At 35.4% G+C, this 13,628-nt stretch overlaps 1 protein-coding gene across 13 annotated transcripts in view; it reads left to right on the top strand.

The window, feature by feature from the left end:
- The window catches only part of FRYL (FRY like transcription coactivator), a 172,307-nt gene that overhangs the window by 85,456 nt on the left and 73,223 nt on the right, over positions 1-13,628 (top strand). For 8 of the 13 annotated variants that reach the window (XM_040595315.1, XM_040595255.1, XM_040595236.1 and 5 more), the window contains 6 exons: positions 1,014-1,106; positions 4,180-4,278; positions 5,746-5,847; positions 8,628-8,672; positions 11,896-11,999; positions 12,629-12,737. In XM_040595315.1, the coding sequence (XP_040451249.1) occupies positions 1,014-1,106; positions 4,180-4,278; positions 5,746-5,847; positions 8,628-8,672; positions 11,896-11,999; positions 12,629-12,737 (552 nt within the window). The remainder of the gene's footprint in view (positions 1-1,013; positions 1,107-4,179; positions 4,279-5,745; positions 5,848-8,627; positions 8,673-11,895; positions 12,000-12,628; positions 12,738-13,628) is intronic. The other 5 variants (XM_040595281.1, XM_040595273.1, XM_040595298.1 and 2 more) reach the window with 1 other exon arrangement.

Genomic DNA, 13,628 nt, shown 5'->3' with positions numbered 1-13,628 from the left:
GAAGCTACAATGATGCCTGCTATGATCAGTTGCTCGCTCTAAATAGAGTGTCATCCTTCGTCCTTTTCTGTTCAGTTTGTAAGTTCTCAGAGATATGAATCACTTGTTTCTCTACGCTTCATGAGTACCTAGCATAATGAGAACCTATTCTCAATTGTCTCAGTAATATGGCAAACCTGTAATATATTAACTTATTCAAGATTCAATGAAAATGGATAGCAATCAAATAATTGTCTTTATGAAAGGAGTGGGTTAAAGGAAAAAAATTACTTGATATATCTTTTTTTAACAGCTGAGATGCCAAGAAATGATTTTGTTTGAAAGAACACTTCAGTTAATTTTCAGAGACTTAAAATCTCTTTGCTTCTCTTGTTCATGGATTAAAAGTTATCCTAATGAATAACTTGCCCATTCCACAGTAACTGAAGTTATTGCAACTTGGTCACAAATTTTATAGGAACTATTGAATAGCCATTGACATTGATTTCAATGCTGAAAAAGCTAACATACACATTGGTGCTTTAGATTGTGTCCAGAGTTGACAATTTGGTATACTGGAGTGTGCAAACATGTGTATGAATTATTTATTTTTCTGTAAGATTTTCTTTGCATCAAAGTAATCTTGAAAATGAGTATATAAAAATTAAAAAAATGTTTTATAATAATTTCAAGAGAGATAAGGTTTTATTTTTTAAAACTTCAGAATTATCTGAGGAAAATGTGCATACTTATATTCTTTTATATTCTGAGTACTCTTCATATTCCAAGTAGGAAGTAAGTAGCTCTCTGGTATTACAAATGTTCTCCTTTCAATTTCTTTTTAATTGCTGGGGAAACAGGTTTTAAAGTTTCTAATATTTTGTAAAGTTGGTATTGTCAAGGAATATAAGACTAACAAACACATTGCATGTTTTAAATTCAAACTGGCAATTAATGCAATACTGCTGGTGGTTTTTATGCCATAGTGACACTTGTCTTCTTTCTAAATGTTTTTCTAATGCTTCCTTACAAAGGAATGTGCTCAATACTTCCTGGAAGTAAAAGATAAAGATATAAAGCATGCACTTGCTGGTTTGTTTGTGGAAATTCTCATCCCTGTGGCTGCTGTAAGTATTGGGTTTTTTTCTTCCCCGCTATTCCTCTCACTTTCAATTAGGCTTTCATTGCTGAAATGACTTCCATTAATGTTCAAAATATTATGTTTTTACAGATTGAAAGAGACTATTAAGTAAATTCCAAGTAGCTACATAATCTTTCAAAGGGGAATGTGCCAGTGTAATTTGTCTATTAGATAGTTTCTAGTCTTTTTTCAGAACTGCTTACAATTGTCTGTTTTCTAGACCCTTTTATCAACACTGTTGATAAAGGCACTGTTGCCATTTTATACTTGCTCTGAAAACTTGAAATTTCCTTGGTTCAGTATTTGTTCTATTAAGGGTCCCATTGTCTTTTCTTTATGAGCTGAAACTTCTTAAGTTCTTTCTAAAATAAACTGAGATATGTAACATTTTTACAGTTAGGAGAGTTTTTACAGATAAGGTAGTGTGTGAACTCCTATGCAGGGAGGAGGAATGTAGCTTTTGGCTATTTAAATAAAAATTGTTTCTAAAGGTGAGTGTCCACTAGGTGTAATCCTTCAAGTGGAAGAGCAGTCAGTCATCTCCCTCTGGTATGTGTTTTAAATCTAAAGCAAGAAATTTTACTCAGCAGCCATGAACAAGAAAAAAAACCCTCGATATCATCAGTCTTGGATGTACAGTGCCTGTAACACTGCTTGTGAGAACACTTTTAGCCAGGACAGGTTCTCCCCCTTCCTCCCAGGCTACTTTGCTCAGTTGTGTACAGCTTGGTCAGCAGGTCAACAAGAAGTTGTGACAGCTCGCTGTACCTTCAAGCTGACCATTTACCATGATCTCAAAGTTTCATTGTAGCAGATGGATACTTGCTGTGTTTGTTGTCTAAAATGATAATTGTATTAGCAGATGCTAGGCCATGGTGTGTTTGGCACACTGTCCTGAAAAATGGCAGATCATGGCTCCATGTTACAACTGATCGTAGGGGCATATCTTGCAATATGTGGAGAGCTGGGATGCGTGGATCCTGTTTTGTGGAACGGGATCTACCAAGATGAGCATGCTGGGTGGGGGTCCTGCCTAAGCAAGCTCATAGGAATGGAAACATAAAACCTTCTGAACTCTGCTTCCTCTTTAAAATGATCTGCCTTGCCCTGAGCTATGGGGAAATGCTTCTCTCCCTTCACTGGTCTTAACCTTGTGTTTGGTTTGTTTTTTGTTTGTTTGTTTTTTTTTTTTTAAATGGGACAGGAGACAATCTTTCTTCTTAAGGCATGACCACAAAGAGGTGGTGTTAGCAGTAGCTCTTTATTGACTGAAGTCTTGATCTTACTTGGGCTTACTTATATTCTTCTAGAGAACAATTTCTTGTCCATCTGAAAAGTGAATGCATTTATTGTTTTGAACTCCATAGTTGCTCAGCATTTGGAGTGGGGGTGCATGGTGAAAGTACTTTGCATTTAGTTAAATACAAATACTAGTTTGCAAAATCATAATTTAAATAATAGTGAAAACAGCATGCCCAGTAATGAGGGAGAAGCAGCATTTGGGAATTGGGATTATTCGTTGGTAACCATGGCAGCACTCACACCGCTGTGCAGAGTGTGTGTGGTGTTTTATGGATTGCTTCCTACCAGCACAGCCTGAATCAGTGCTTTAAGCGATTGGTGAGGGAAGGAGGCTTGATCTTTCTTTCCGAGTCATTGAGTCTAATCATTTCATACAAATGAGGCTTCTTAAATAGAATTGGAGAGCACCATCCTCGGCTGAGATGCAGCTGAGAGGGTTAGTCCTTCTCCTGGAAGATGTGAGAGGCAAGTTTGAATCTTTTTGAAGCAGATAAAGGAAATTAATCTGGATTCTTCTGTATCTTGGATACAGAAAATTGCTTAAGTGAGGAAGCTGTTAGGTTGCAGCATTGTAACTTCTTTACTGTATTCTCTTGCTTAGTCATTCAGGCATTTTAAAAAACTTGACCTGGTTTAGACCCTGCAGGTATGACAGATAACAGCATATTTTACAGTGAGGAATTTAAGGCTGATCTGTAAACCCAAGGTTATATCCCAAAGCAACAGTGTGGTGCTGGCAACAATGAATTTCTCATGGAGCTAGTAGGGTACTGATCAACCCATAGCTTAAGAATAGCAGAAGATAAATAATTTGGAGGTATGTAGGAAGTAACTTAAAACATAATTACTCTCACAGGTTGTTTTTTTTTTGGATTTGTATATGTTACATAGATATTGAATGCTATTTTTTATGCTTCCTCATCATGTTTTCACAGTGTTCTTAGCAAGGTGGACATGTCATACCTTTTAATAACTTTGAATAATAAAAACTAACACCCCCCCCATATTATTGAGAAATTTTGACTATAGAGGATCTCTTCCAGAAAAGCCAACTCCCTCTCAAACACCCCCCAATTTGACAAATAAAGCAGAAATACAGTATAAAGCCATTGAGAATAACGTTGGAATGGATAAATACGGGTTTGCAGAGGTTTTGACAAAGAAGGTAGCTGCCTGGTTTGTGGAGGGAAGGCTCTTTTGTATGCAAGGACAGAGTGGGTAAAAAAGGTGTAGGGCTCAGTGTATTTGTTCCATTAATTCTGAAAGCTGATCAAAGACAACTTACATTGTTAATTGGCTGGTAATCCTGTGTATCATTTCCTAAGCTTTCAGTTTGCAGAACTGGAGCACATAAAAGGGGAGCATTAAAGAGGGGAACAATGAGAAAGTTATGGGCATTATTTTTTGAAATATATGAAATTATGCTTATAAAGAATTTCAGTGTATTTTTTATTTGTTAATTAGTTCCAAATACTTTTTCTTCTTCAAATAAGATACAGGCCACATTCTTAGAATAGTAGTTTTCTTAATGGGTTTTGTGTTTGTTGTGGTTTTGTGTTGGTTTTTTTCAACTGTATGGTTGTAGTGTATGACATGATTTCTTATGCTTCTGTTTATATTTCAGATACATACACTCAAATACTTACCTAAAGTGAGATTTAACTTTTGAGTGTTCTTGATTTCATGGACATGTTAATGTATATTTAAATTGCCTTCTATATAAACTTTTAAACCCATTTATGTATTTTTTTTAATAGGCTGTTAAAAATGAAGTGAATGTGCCATGTTTGAAAAATTTTGTGGAGATGCTTTATCAGACTACCTTTGAATTGAGTTCAAGAAAGAAGCATTCACTGGTATTTTAAAGAAATATTTCAACTTCTCCATTTTACTCATCTTAGACTTTTAAGCTAGTATATTTTATGAGGAAAAGCTAAGAGCTGTATTAATTTAAATATTAACTCCTCAGTTAAATTATATTTAAGTTCACACTGTGTATGTGTGTTTGCTTTGATTTGTTTCTTTGTGCAAGATATGTACTCTGTTATCTCACTTGTGAGATTGTCTTGAAAACAATGCTTGGTTTTGGTTATTTTAGTGGGTTTTAGCACAGAGTTATTTAACCTAATGTCTCTTCTAAAAAGAACTTGTGTTCAGGGAATCTGTGTTATTTAGATGATGACAAATTAAAAGTTGGAAGTGTCAGACAAGACTTCCTCAGCAGGATAATGGCCTGTTAATAGCCCTGCTCTGCCTGTTTTTTCCCCTCCTCATACACTTTTTTTTTTCTTTTTCTAATATTTTTTATTATCTCTTTCAGATATAAATTATCTGTGGGTTTTTTTCCTGTAAGACTAGTTTTTCCCCTAAACCAGCATCTTAGCAAGGTTTTAAATATCTTGGTAATTCTTGATGACCGTGGCAGCCATGTTTCAAGTTGATTCACTCCACTTTGCTGGAAATGTAGACCTAAGTTTTGCATTACGATTGGTATATTCAGTAAATGCAAGTGAATTTAAAATGATTTATTCTCACTTTCATGTTAGTGACAAGCTTTACTTTCCAGTATTCTGAGCGTATAAAGCACACGTCATTGTACGTGGTTAAACTCCTTCTGTAAGAAGAACATAAAGTAGTTGATGTTAGTATTCACCATGTAATTTTATTTATGAAGTCAGAAACATTGTTACATTAAGTTTACAATTTAATTTTTAAAATTTTGCTTCATAACAAGATAATCTGCAGTCAGATTTGGAATTTATCGCCATTTGTTCATTCTGCTGAAATATGTGGTGTTCAAACAAATCTTATGCTATTAAAGCAAAGAAAAGTCATGCTAGTCAGCATATTCACAGACTATTAAATAGTGCTTCATTCTTTCCTAAAGTAGACCTTGCGTAGAAGCAACATTTCTGACAACCTAAAGCCTGCCTCGGTTTTTACTGAGTTGTTGATGTTTTTCCTGAACATTCTGCTTAGTGATGGTTCCCTCTCCCAGCACGTAGGACCCCGTGAATTGGGTCGTGTGGTTGCAGGGAAAGAGTGGATATTGTATGAAGGGTGATATTTGAGATCAGGCCTTGCTAGGGAGCGAGCTTCACCGTGGTCCCACTGCCACAGTCTTACACCATGAGCTCTTACAGCACGTGGGTTATACCCAGGACACCATGCCTGGCACACGTGTCCTAGTGCAGGGGAAGGCTGCCGTTCAGTGCTAAAATGAGAGTGAGAAACAAGGACCGGCTGTGTCTCATTCTCAATGTACAAGACTTGATAGGTCTGCAAAGAGCAATTTGATCAATTCTTTTTCCCCCTGCTCATAGGCTTTGTATCCATTGATCACCTGCCTGTTGTGTGTCAGTCAGAAACAGTTTTTTTTAAATAACTGGCACGTTTTCCTGCAGAACTGTTTGTCCCATCTAAAGGTAAGAATCCTTTTTAATTCAGGAACTGTTGCAAATTGATAGCATTTATTCCAATATGTTTTTAGCATTTTCATGCCAAATAAACAGTGAATATTTGGCTGTTTAAAAGGACACTGCGAACTCTTTTCCAAAAAAAAAAAAAAAATAAAAATCAAATGTCTTAAGTCTCCATTAATGTTAAGCTTACTACTAAGTTTTTGTAATGCTATGTAAAGCTGGAAATAAATGTGCCCCCCCGGGGACTATCAGTTTTATTAAGTAAAATCTGTAGAACTGTCTGCTAATAAATGCTATTTATGCCAAATAAAGTACAAACTGTAATTCTTCATGTGCAAATTATATGTAAGAAAATAAGTGGTTTGTCTGCTCCTCTAAGTAGAATGTGTATAGTAAATGCAAAATTTCTCTCTCTTGTTCCCTTACTGAAGGAATAGAAAATTAATTGAGAGTCCAGAAAAGATTATATCTACAGCCTGTGATATGTATTTTCCAAATAAAAATTACAGTGTCCCTTTAACTCATGGCTTCAGTTGATAGCATTGTAAACATGAGTTGGTTGATAAAGAGATCAAGATACTTAAAAATTAGGGTTTTGTTTTAGTGACTTTATCATAGCATTAATTGTTGTACATAGTTTTTCCTTAATTTTGATTAACATAGTTAATGATTTTCCCTAATGTATAATTTTAATAAATTCTTTGATCCACTTTCACAATATTCGTTCTGGTTAGGTAAGAGTGAAAATTCCGAAGCTTATTAATAAAATATGTAAACCAGCATGAAGTCAAAAGCAAACAGGTTTAGCTGCTTGGATTGTTTTTTTTAAGGGTCATTTTGTTTTCATCTTCCACACTTTTCTGTTGCTTGTTGGGTTTTTGTATATTTATCATCTAACATTGCAGTTCTTTTGCAATATTTGCCGCAATTTTTGTTCTGTTGTTTATTTTGCTTATGGAGGCTGCTTTTGCTTTTGTTTTTATGAAGCTTTTTAAAAAATTCTTACAATCCAGGAGTTGCATTTTTCTGGCATAATGTCCATTGGCTGATAATGGATGTATTAAAACTATAAACGCCAGTAAGTTTAACTGGTAGTTGCTGAGCATGCATTTTATATTTTACTTAGTTTTGTTAACCACTAACAGCTTAACACATTTACTGTAAGGCTCTATTCAGCAGAAATTCTACATATGAATTTCTGCAATTCAGAATTTGCAGTGTTATGATGCTGTGCCATCAATGGGTTATTTAGGATATTTTGTGGCATGGTTTAATTTGGCCCACCAAACACTATTTGGATTTTTGGGTGTCTACTGTGTTCAGAAATTCATGGAGTTTAATTTTGAAAAATACACCCCCACTCTTCTCATGTGTCTTACGAATTAATGTGTTCCTGTATTTCTGAAGCTAATTAAATGCATGCACTCTGTAATAAGTAATCTCATTAATTTATAAATCTGAATTTCACAGCAGTTTAGTCTTTTAGATTTCCCCTTCCTCATTATATTTCCTGATTTTTCTAATGACTGAAGTTATTTGATTTGCAGTTACCTAAGTATTTAAAATGCAATAAGGATTCCAAATCTATTGTCTCTACTGTCTTTGTTATTTAATAAAGCAATTTTGAAAGTTACTGGGAGATACTTTAAAATACTGGAAAGGTTCATCCACCACTACTGTGTTGGTTAAAATTAACAAATTAGTGATTGAAATAATGACAACACTTAAATTCTGTCACAGGGTATTCTGTGAAGAGTACAGGTTTGAGGTAATGTAGGTTGTGGATTCATGGTGCTCACTTTATTCCCTGGTGCCTGCCCTGGGCAAACATTTCCTAGCAATAAACGCCATCTGGTCACGCTTTGGTGACGGAAATAAGGAATTCCCCGTTTGCCATGGTGTGAAAGCTCACATCTTTGTAGTTGTTCCGTAGTACCTGATGCATAAGTATATTCATACCCTACCTTACTTTGCAGTATTTCAGTGCTACGTTGTACTTGGTAATGTTCCTGAGGGTGCTCTGAATCTCAGTCCGGTGCTAGCAATGTTTATTGCCCTGGTACTGGGTTTTGGTGCACATTACCTCAAAGCAGGCTTATTATAGGAGGCAAACATCCGAGTCTTGCTGAAAAGAGGAAACGTAGGGGTCCAGACTGATGTAAATAGCAGATAAGTGAGTTGTAAGAGTCAGTTTAGACCAGGAGTGTACTAAAGGGTTTGTTGGTATATGTATAACTGGCCTTGTGTCCCACAAAGCAGTTGGGATGCTTTTTCGGCATTGAGCCCAGCAGGGCATTTCTCTACACGCTGTAGCGTAGGCAAAATACTGAATTTGTTCAGCAGGCAGTAACGCTGGGTCAGTGTTATCATTTTGCTTACTTTTTTGACTAGTTTTTAGATGGGTTAATTCTAGCAGGTTTGTCAGAAAGCTGATAGATTCTGGGATGAAGCTGAGTTGTTGTGGTATCCGTACCACCTCCTCCAAGGAGAGGAAGGAACATTTAAGAAAGCTGCTGAAATGGGAGAGAAAAGTGTCTTTATCGTTCTGCACCACTGTCGGGTAGAAAAGAATAATTTTTTTCACAGTTTAACCTTAGTGTCTGTTACCACAAAAGAAAGTTGGAGGAATGTTTCCTACCACTATAGCAAAGCCTGTATTTCTACTGAATAGAGTCCTTACTAGACAGCTATCTGTTGTTTTTGTGCTTTTTTTTCATCTAACATGCATGTGCCTTCCATTCTCATGTTTGTTATGTTTTGCTGTCTCACATTGCTTTATTTAGATGCCATCTAACAACAGTATCAGAAAACAAATAGAAACACTTCAGGTGAGTTAATATGTCGATGTGAACTGTTGCTTTGTCTTCTGTAAATATTTTGGTTTGGTTTTTTATGTTAATTGTTGTATTTTGTGCTTTCCCTTCTTGGTAAAATTGCTGTCAGTACTTTAATAAGCAACAAGGACTAAGAATAGATAATGTTTCAAAGATTTTTTTCTTGCCAGGGAGTAAAGGAGAAAGATCAGAAAATTATCTAGTATCAGTTTTTCCTTGAGGGTGAACATGTAACTTTGAGTATCAATATCACAGCTGGCTTTCCTGAACAGCAGTGCATGTTTCAACTGGAAGTAAATTGCCTATTCAGATGTATGGTTTTTTTCTGTTAATTCATTTCAAATAGTGTCTTGCATGTGAGCAAACTTGAAAACATTTTCACAATTAAAAAAATGTGAAACTGATATGCTATAACAACTTGCAGTGCACTAACTTGAAAGACTTTTACACTGTTGGTTTTGCAGGTTTTAAAAAGTAGAAATTGTTTTAGTTCAGAACAGAAGAAAAGTTTAACATCAATATTAAAAAGTACTTTCTTCAGTAAGTGACTACATTTGCCTAACATGGAAAAAATGCTATTTTGTTTCTTGCCTTCATTGAAATATGTTTCATTGACTCATCTTAATGTGTCATGTAAGACCACTGTAGATTTGCTCTTATTTTTTTGGGTTTGTAACAGAGATATGATTTTTACAGCTTATTCCATAATCCACTGATATAATTCATGTTAAAAGTGTTAGGATTTTAAACAAAATTGTGTTTGAAAAAAAAACAAAACCAAAAAACCCCACAACCCAAACAACCCAGAGTGCTTTCAAATCTGACAGGCATCAGCTAAAAAAGACTCAAATTTAGCCAGGCTGGTGAATTACATAGCCGTATATACTGTGTTCTACTTGCAGTAATATCAAAGAGAAAAGGAAATGCTGACATTAACACCAAGTGTACAGGAAGTGTGCCATAAATTAGACCCCAAAAGCCATTTTCTTCTATCATATATAGTTCCTACTTACAGGAAGAGATAACAAAAATTTTCAGTGCTGAAGGATTTAGAAGTACTGCTGTATTTATTTTGTAACCCTTTTAAAAAGGTGAATGCCTCCTTATACTTTTTTTTTAAGCAAAGAAGCAACTTTGTCATAACTAATCAGAAGTAGCTATATTGGATGATAAACCTCCTAACAGATAGAATGTTGTTAATGCATTGTGAGATAATCTGCTACCTATACCATTTTTATTTTTTTTATGAGACCGTTGAAAGCTAATAGTAAATTTTTGGTTTTCTTTAGATTTCTAAATTAAGCTCCCCTTCAGAACATTAGAAATAAGAAAACTGAAGCATTACTCCATTCTAGACACCACATTTCAGGTAGACTTTGGTAGTGTGTCTACCAATGAATTCACCAGCCTACTTTGAACATCGAGAACTGCTGGCCTGCAGATTAAATGTGATGACTTTTTTGCTGTTTAAGTTGATTAAAATCAAAGCTATCACAGTCTCACCCTCTCATACAGTTTTGAGTGTTTGCTTCTTCCTTACAGTAGCACTGCTGGTAAATTAACTTGACAGTGGGACAGCTATCTTTTTGAATACTAACCAGGGACAGGTGTCACATTTTGCTGGTTAGATTTTGTCTAGATCACCTTCCTAAATCTTTCCGCTGCCTAGTTGCAGGTGTGCTAATTCAGAAGTGATTGCAGGGACATATTGATGGGTGTGAAGAGGGAGGGTAGAACAGCATTATCACTGATGTAGACTGGGTTAGGTTATTACGTCTAATATTCTGATAAAGTCATGTATGTTATTTGTCTGTGAAATACCACTTTTGCCTCTGTGATTTTTGTCATAGGCTTTTAGCCTTTCTTCAACTAAGCTGCTGCCAAAACCAGTAGTCCCAGCCCACCTGTGTTAATGCCGTCCAAATTACTCTCCTCCATATAGTCTGTTGCATAGACATGGCCATGAAATTATTTGGATCAATTTACAGCTGTGAGTTGGACTTTCTTACTGCTAGAGTCAATACAAAAGAGCAGTGAGATTGTGGAGGAGAGAACTGAGGATGAGACCATCTTTTTTCAAACAGTGTGATCTTAAATCCACTTACACCATTTGTGAAATCACACACCATTTGTCTGGGGAGGGCAAAGCAATCTGTTATTCTGACTCACTGGCTTGTGGTAGAGGCCACAAAATATGAAATGACTTAGGCTTAAGCCATTGTATAGTTAGGTCTTGAAACAGAGAGAATTCACTGCAGATGGGGAAGGTGTAGTTTTGGGGTGCTGTTGGTTGTTTTGTTGATTTTTGTTGGATTTTTTTTGGAGACTGAGAGTGTCTAAAATGATGACAACTCGGGATCACTTACTCTGTTCATAAGCTCATACCTATGGCCGGTTTGAAGAATCTCACAGGACAGTTCAAGATCATAAATGCACCAAGAATCCCTAGCAGGAAAAGGGATTGCTGGAGTTAGTACAAAGAATGTTGGTTAGTTACTATTATACACAAATTAAGAGCTAGGAGGAACAAAGCTAAACTCCTAGTAGCAGCATTAAGAAAAAAAATAATTGTTTTTCATAAAGTGTATAATTCAAACTGAACGATGCCGCAAGATTTTGTATTAATTCAAGAGAAATCTAGTTTAATTGTTACAATAAAAATCCATTGGAAGTGAGTAAACACTAATACAGCCCAGAGGAAATGGCTAAGTTGGGTGAAGCCTGGGGTGCATACCCGGAGAAGCATCCTTGTGTGCCTGCCCTGTTTTGCGTTCTTTTCTTCTGCACTTGCTACTGTCTGCTGTCATAAACTGAATGACGGATTTAGACTTTGTGCCTGATCCAAAGCAGCTACTCCGATGTTTTAGGCAAACTAGAGTTAGTTTGCTTTAAAGTAGGTATTCGTTACCAATGGCTTTCTGAGAAAAATTCTTGTAAGTAATACACTCTTGGTATTCATCTTAAGAGGAATATCTGCTTTTTAGTTACTCTGCTGTAAAATAATGTGGAATTACTAGCTAAATATTCAGGTAGTATTGCAAATATGCAATACAGGATTGTTTTCATAAAAGCAGATTAAAACTTGTAGTTGGCATTAAATACATCAGTTTTCATTGTAAAAAAATTTGAAACTATTCCTGAAAGTCAAAAGAGTAATAACAGAATTTTCTGAGTGTCTCACAGGCAACAGTAACTGTATTTTTCATTTATTTTACAGAATAAAGATCCCAAAATGTCCCGAGTTGCACTGGAATCTTTGTATAGGTTATTGTGGGTTTATGTTATTAGAATAAAATGTGAAAGCAACACTGTAACTCAAAGGTAAGTTTATTATGCAAAGGAGTTTAAACTATTGATTGGTGAGGGGGTTTCCCACTAGTGATATCAGAAGAGATCTTGAAGCTCAGGAGTGGTCTAGTCATATAAACAAGGGAACAAAGACTTCATCTTAACAGAGAAAAGCTAAAGAATTTGATTACTTTGATGAGGAGAAAGAATAGAGTCTACAATTGTCTTTGCAGGGATAGAAGAGGATGGAGATGTAAGAAGTAGGAAATGTATTGAAATTAAAAGGCACTAACAGTACCAGAACAAATAGGGTATGAAGTGGCCATTGCTAAGTATGTGCTGGAAGTGAAAAAGTTTTAAGTATAAATTAGTATAATGAGAATTTAGAATAGTCCTTCAGATTTTTCCCCTCCTCCTGACTATTACTAACTAGTTTAAAGCAGGATCTTGGTCGCTTTATAAATAAGCCCAGAATACTGTTGCCTGTGTCAGTAGAGGGCTGTACTTTCCATAGGTGGTCCTACCTGTCTTAATGCTTCTTTGTGCATTGTTTAGTAGCAGCCCCTCCACACACACTTCCAGATTTGAACTGTAACATCTATGCTATTTAAAAGATGGTTTTAAAAGTTTTTGTAATTTCTTCTTGTTTCTAAATTCTTTAGCCGTCTCATGAGCATTGTATCAGCACTTTTTCCAAAAGGATCACGTAGTGTGGTCCCACGAGACACACCTCTGAATATATTTGTGAAGATTATTCAGTTCATTGCTCAGGTAAGAATAAGCCTAGGTAGAGCTATAAGAATAGATGAGCATTATTTGGAAGAGTTGTAAGTTTACGGTTAGGTTTTGAAGTATTTGCACTGAGGTAATGGTCTTATATCCTGAGTAGAATTTCCCTAAATACTTACAAAAATGAAACGACTCATTCTGTTTCTACTAGTGGGAAAATGATTTTACTTAAACTTCAATAACTGTTGTGTATGAACATTATGATGTTTACTATTTACATTTCTATTGCACTGTTGTGTTTGTGTATGTGTATATATATAAATCCACTAGTATATTTAGTATATCCCATCTTAATATTTTTATGAGGGACAAAGCATTTGAACAGTAATGTCCACTTATATTTAGCCTGGAGACTAGCCTCTGTAGACAGAAAAAATATGCAATGCATGTATTAGTGTGTAGTTAGCATTGCATTATGGTTAATATTATTTTAGGTTCTTCTGGTGTCCTAATGTCAAAATGCAGGATATGATCTCACAAGATAAACTCTCATTCATCTATAACCTTATAGATTAGAGACATGTTTTCCTGTCTTGCAGATAGCTTGTCTGTGCTTCAACTTCCAAAGCGATTTTCTTCTGGTCATACAGGGACGAGGCAGAACACTCAACCCTTCACTATTAATATTTGTTTCCTAGGGCTCCTCTTTTTATCATTAATTTTTAGGTATTTCAAACAGTTCAGCTCATTTGTAGAAATGTGTTCAACTTGATCAGAATTGTCTGGGAATTTTTTTCAACAGAAATGATTCAACCATATCAGGGGATGAGCTTGTTGAATTGTACTATATTTAAAAAGGAACATTAAGTCATAAGAATGAATAGGAAAAAAGGAATATTTTTTATTTTTATTTTTTTAAACTTTTTGACAGCA

This window comes from Falco naumanni, chromosome 1, assembly GCF_017639655.2.
Source record: "Falco naumanni isolate bFalNau1 chromosome 1, bFalNau1.pat, whole genome shotgun sequence".
NCBI lineage: Eukaryota > Metazoa > Chordata > Aves > Falconiformes > Falconidae > Falco > Falco naumanni.
This window is presented reverse-complemented; position numbering and strand designations above follow the sequence as displayed.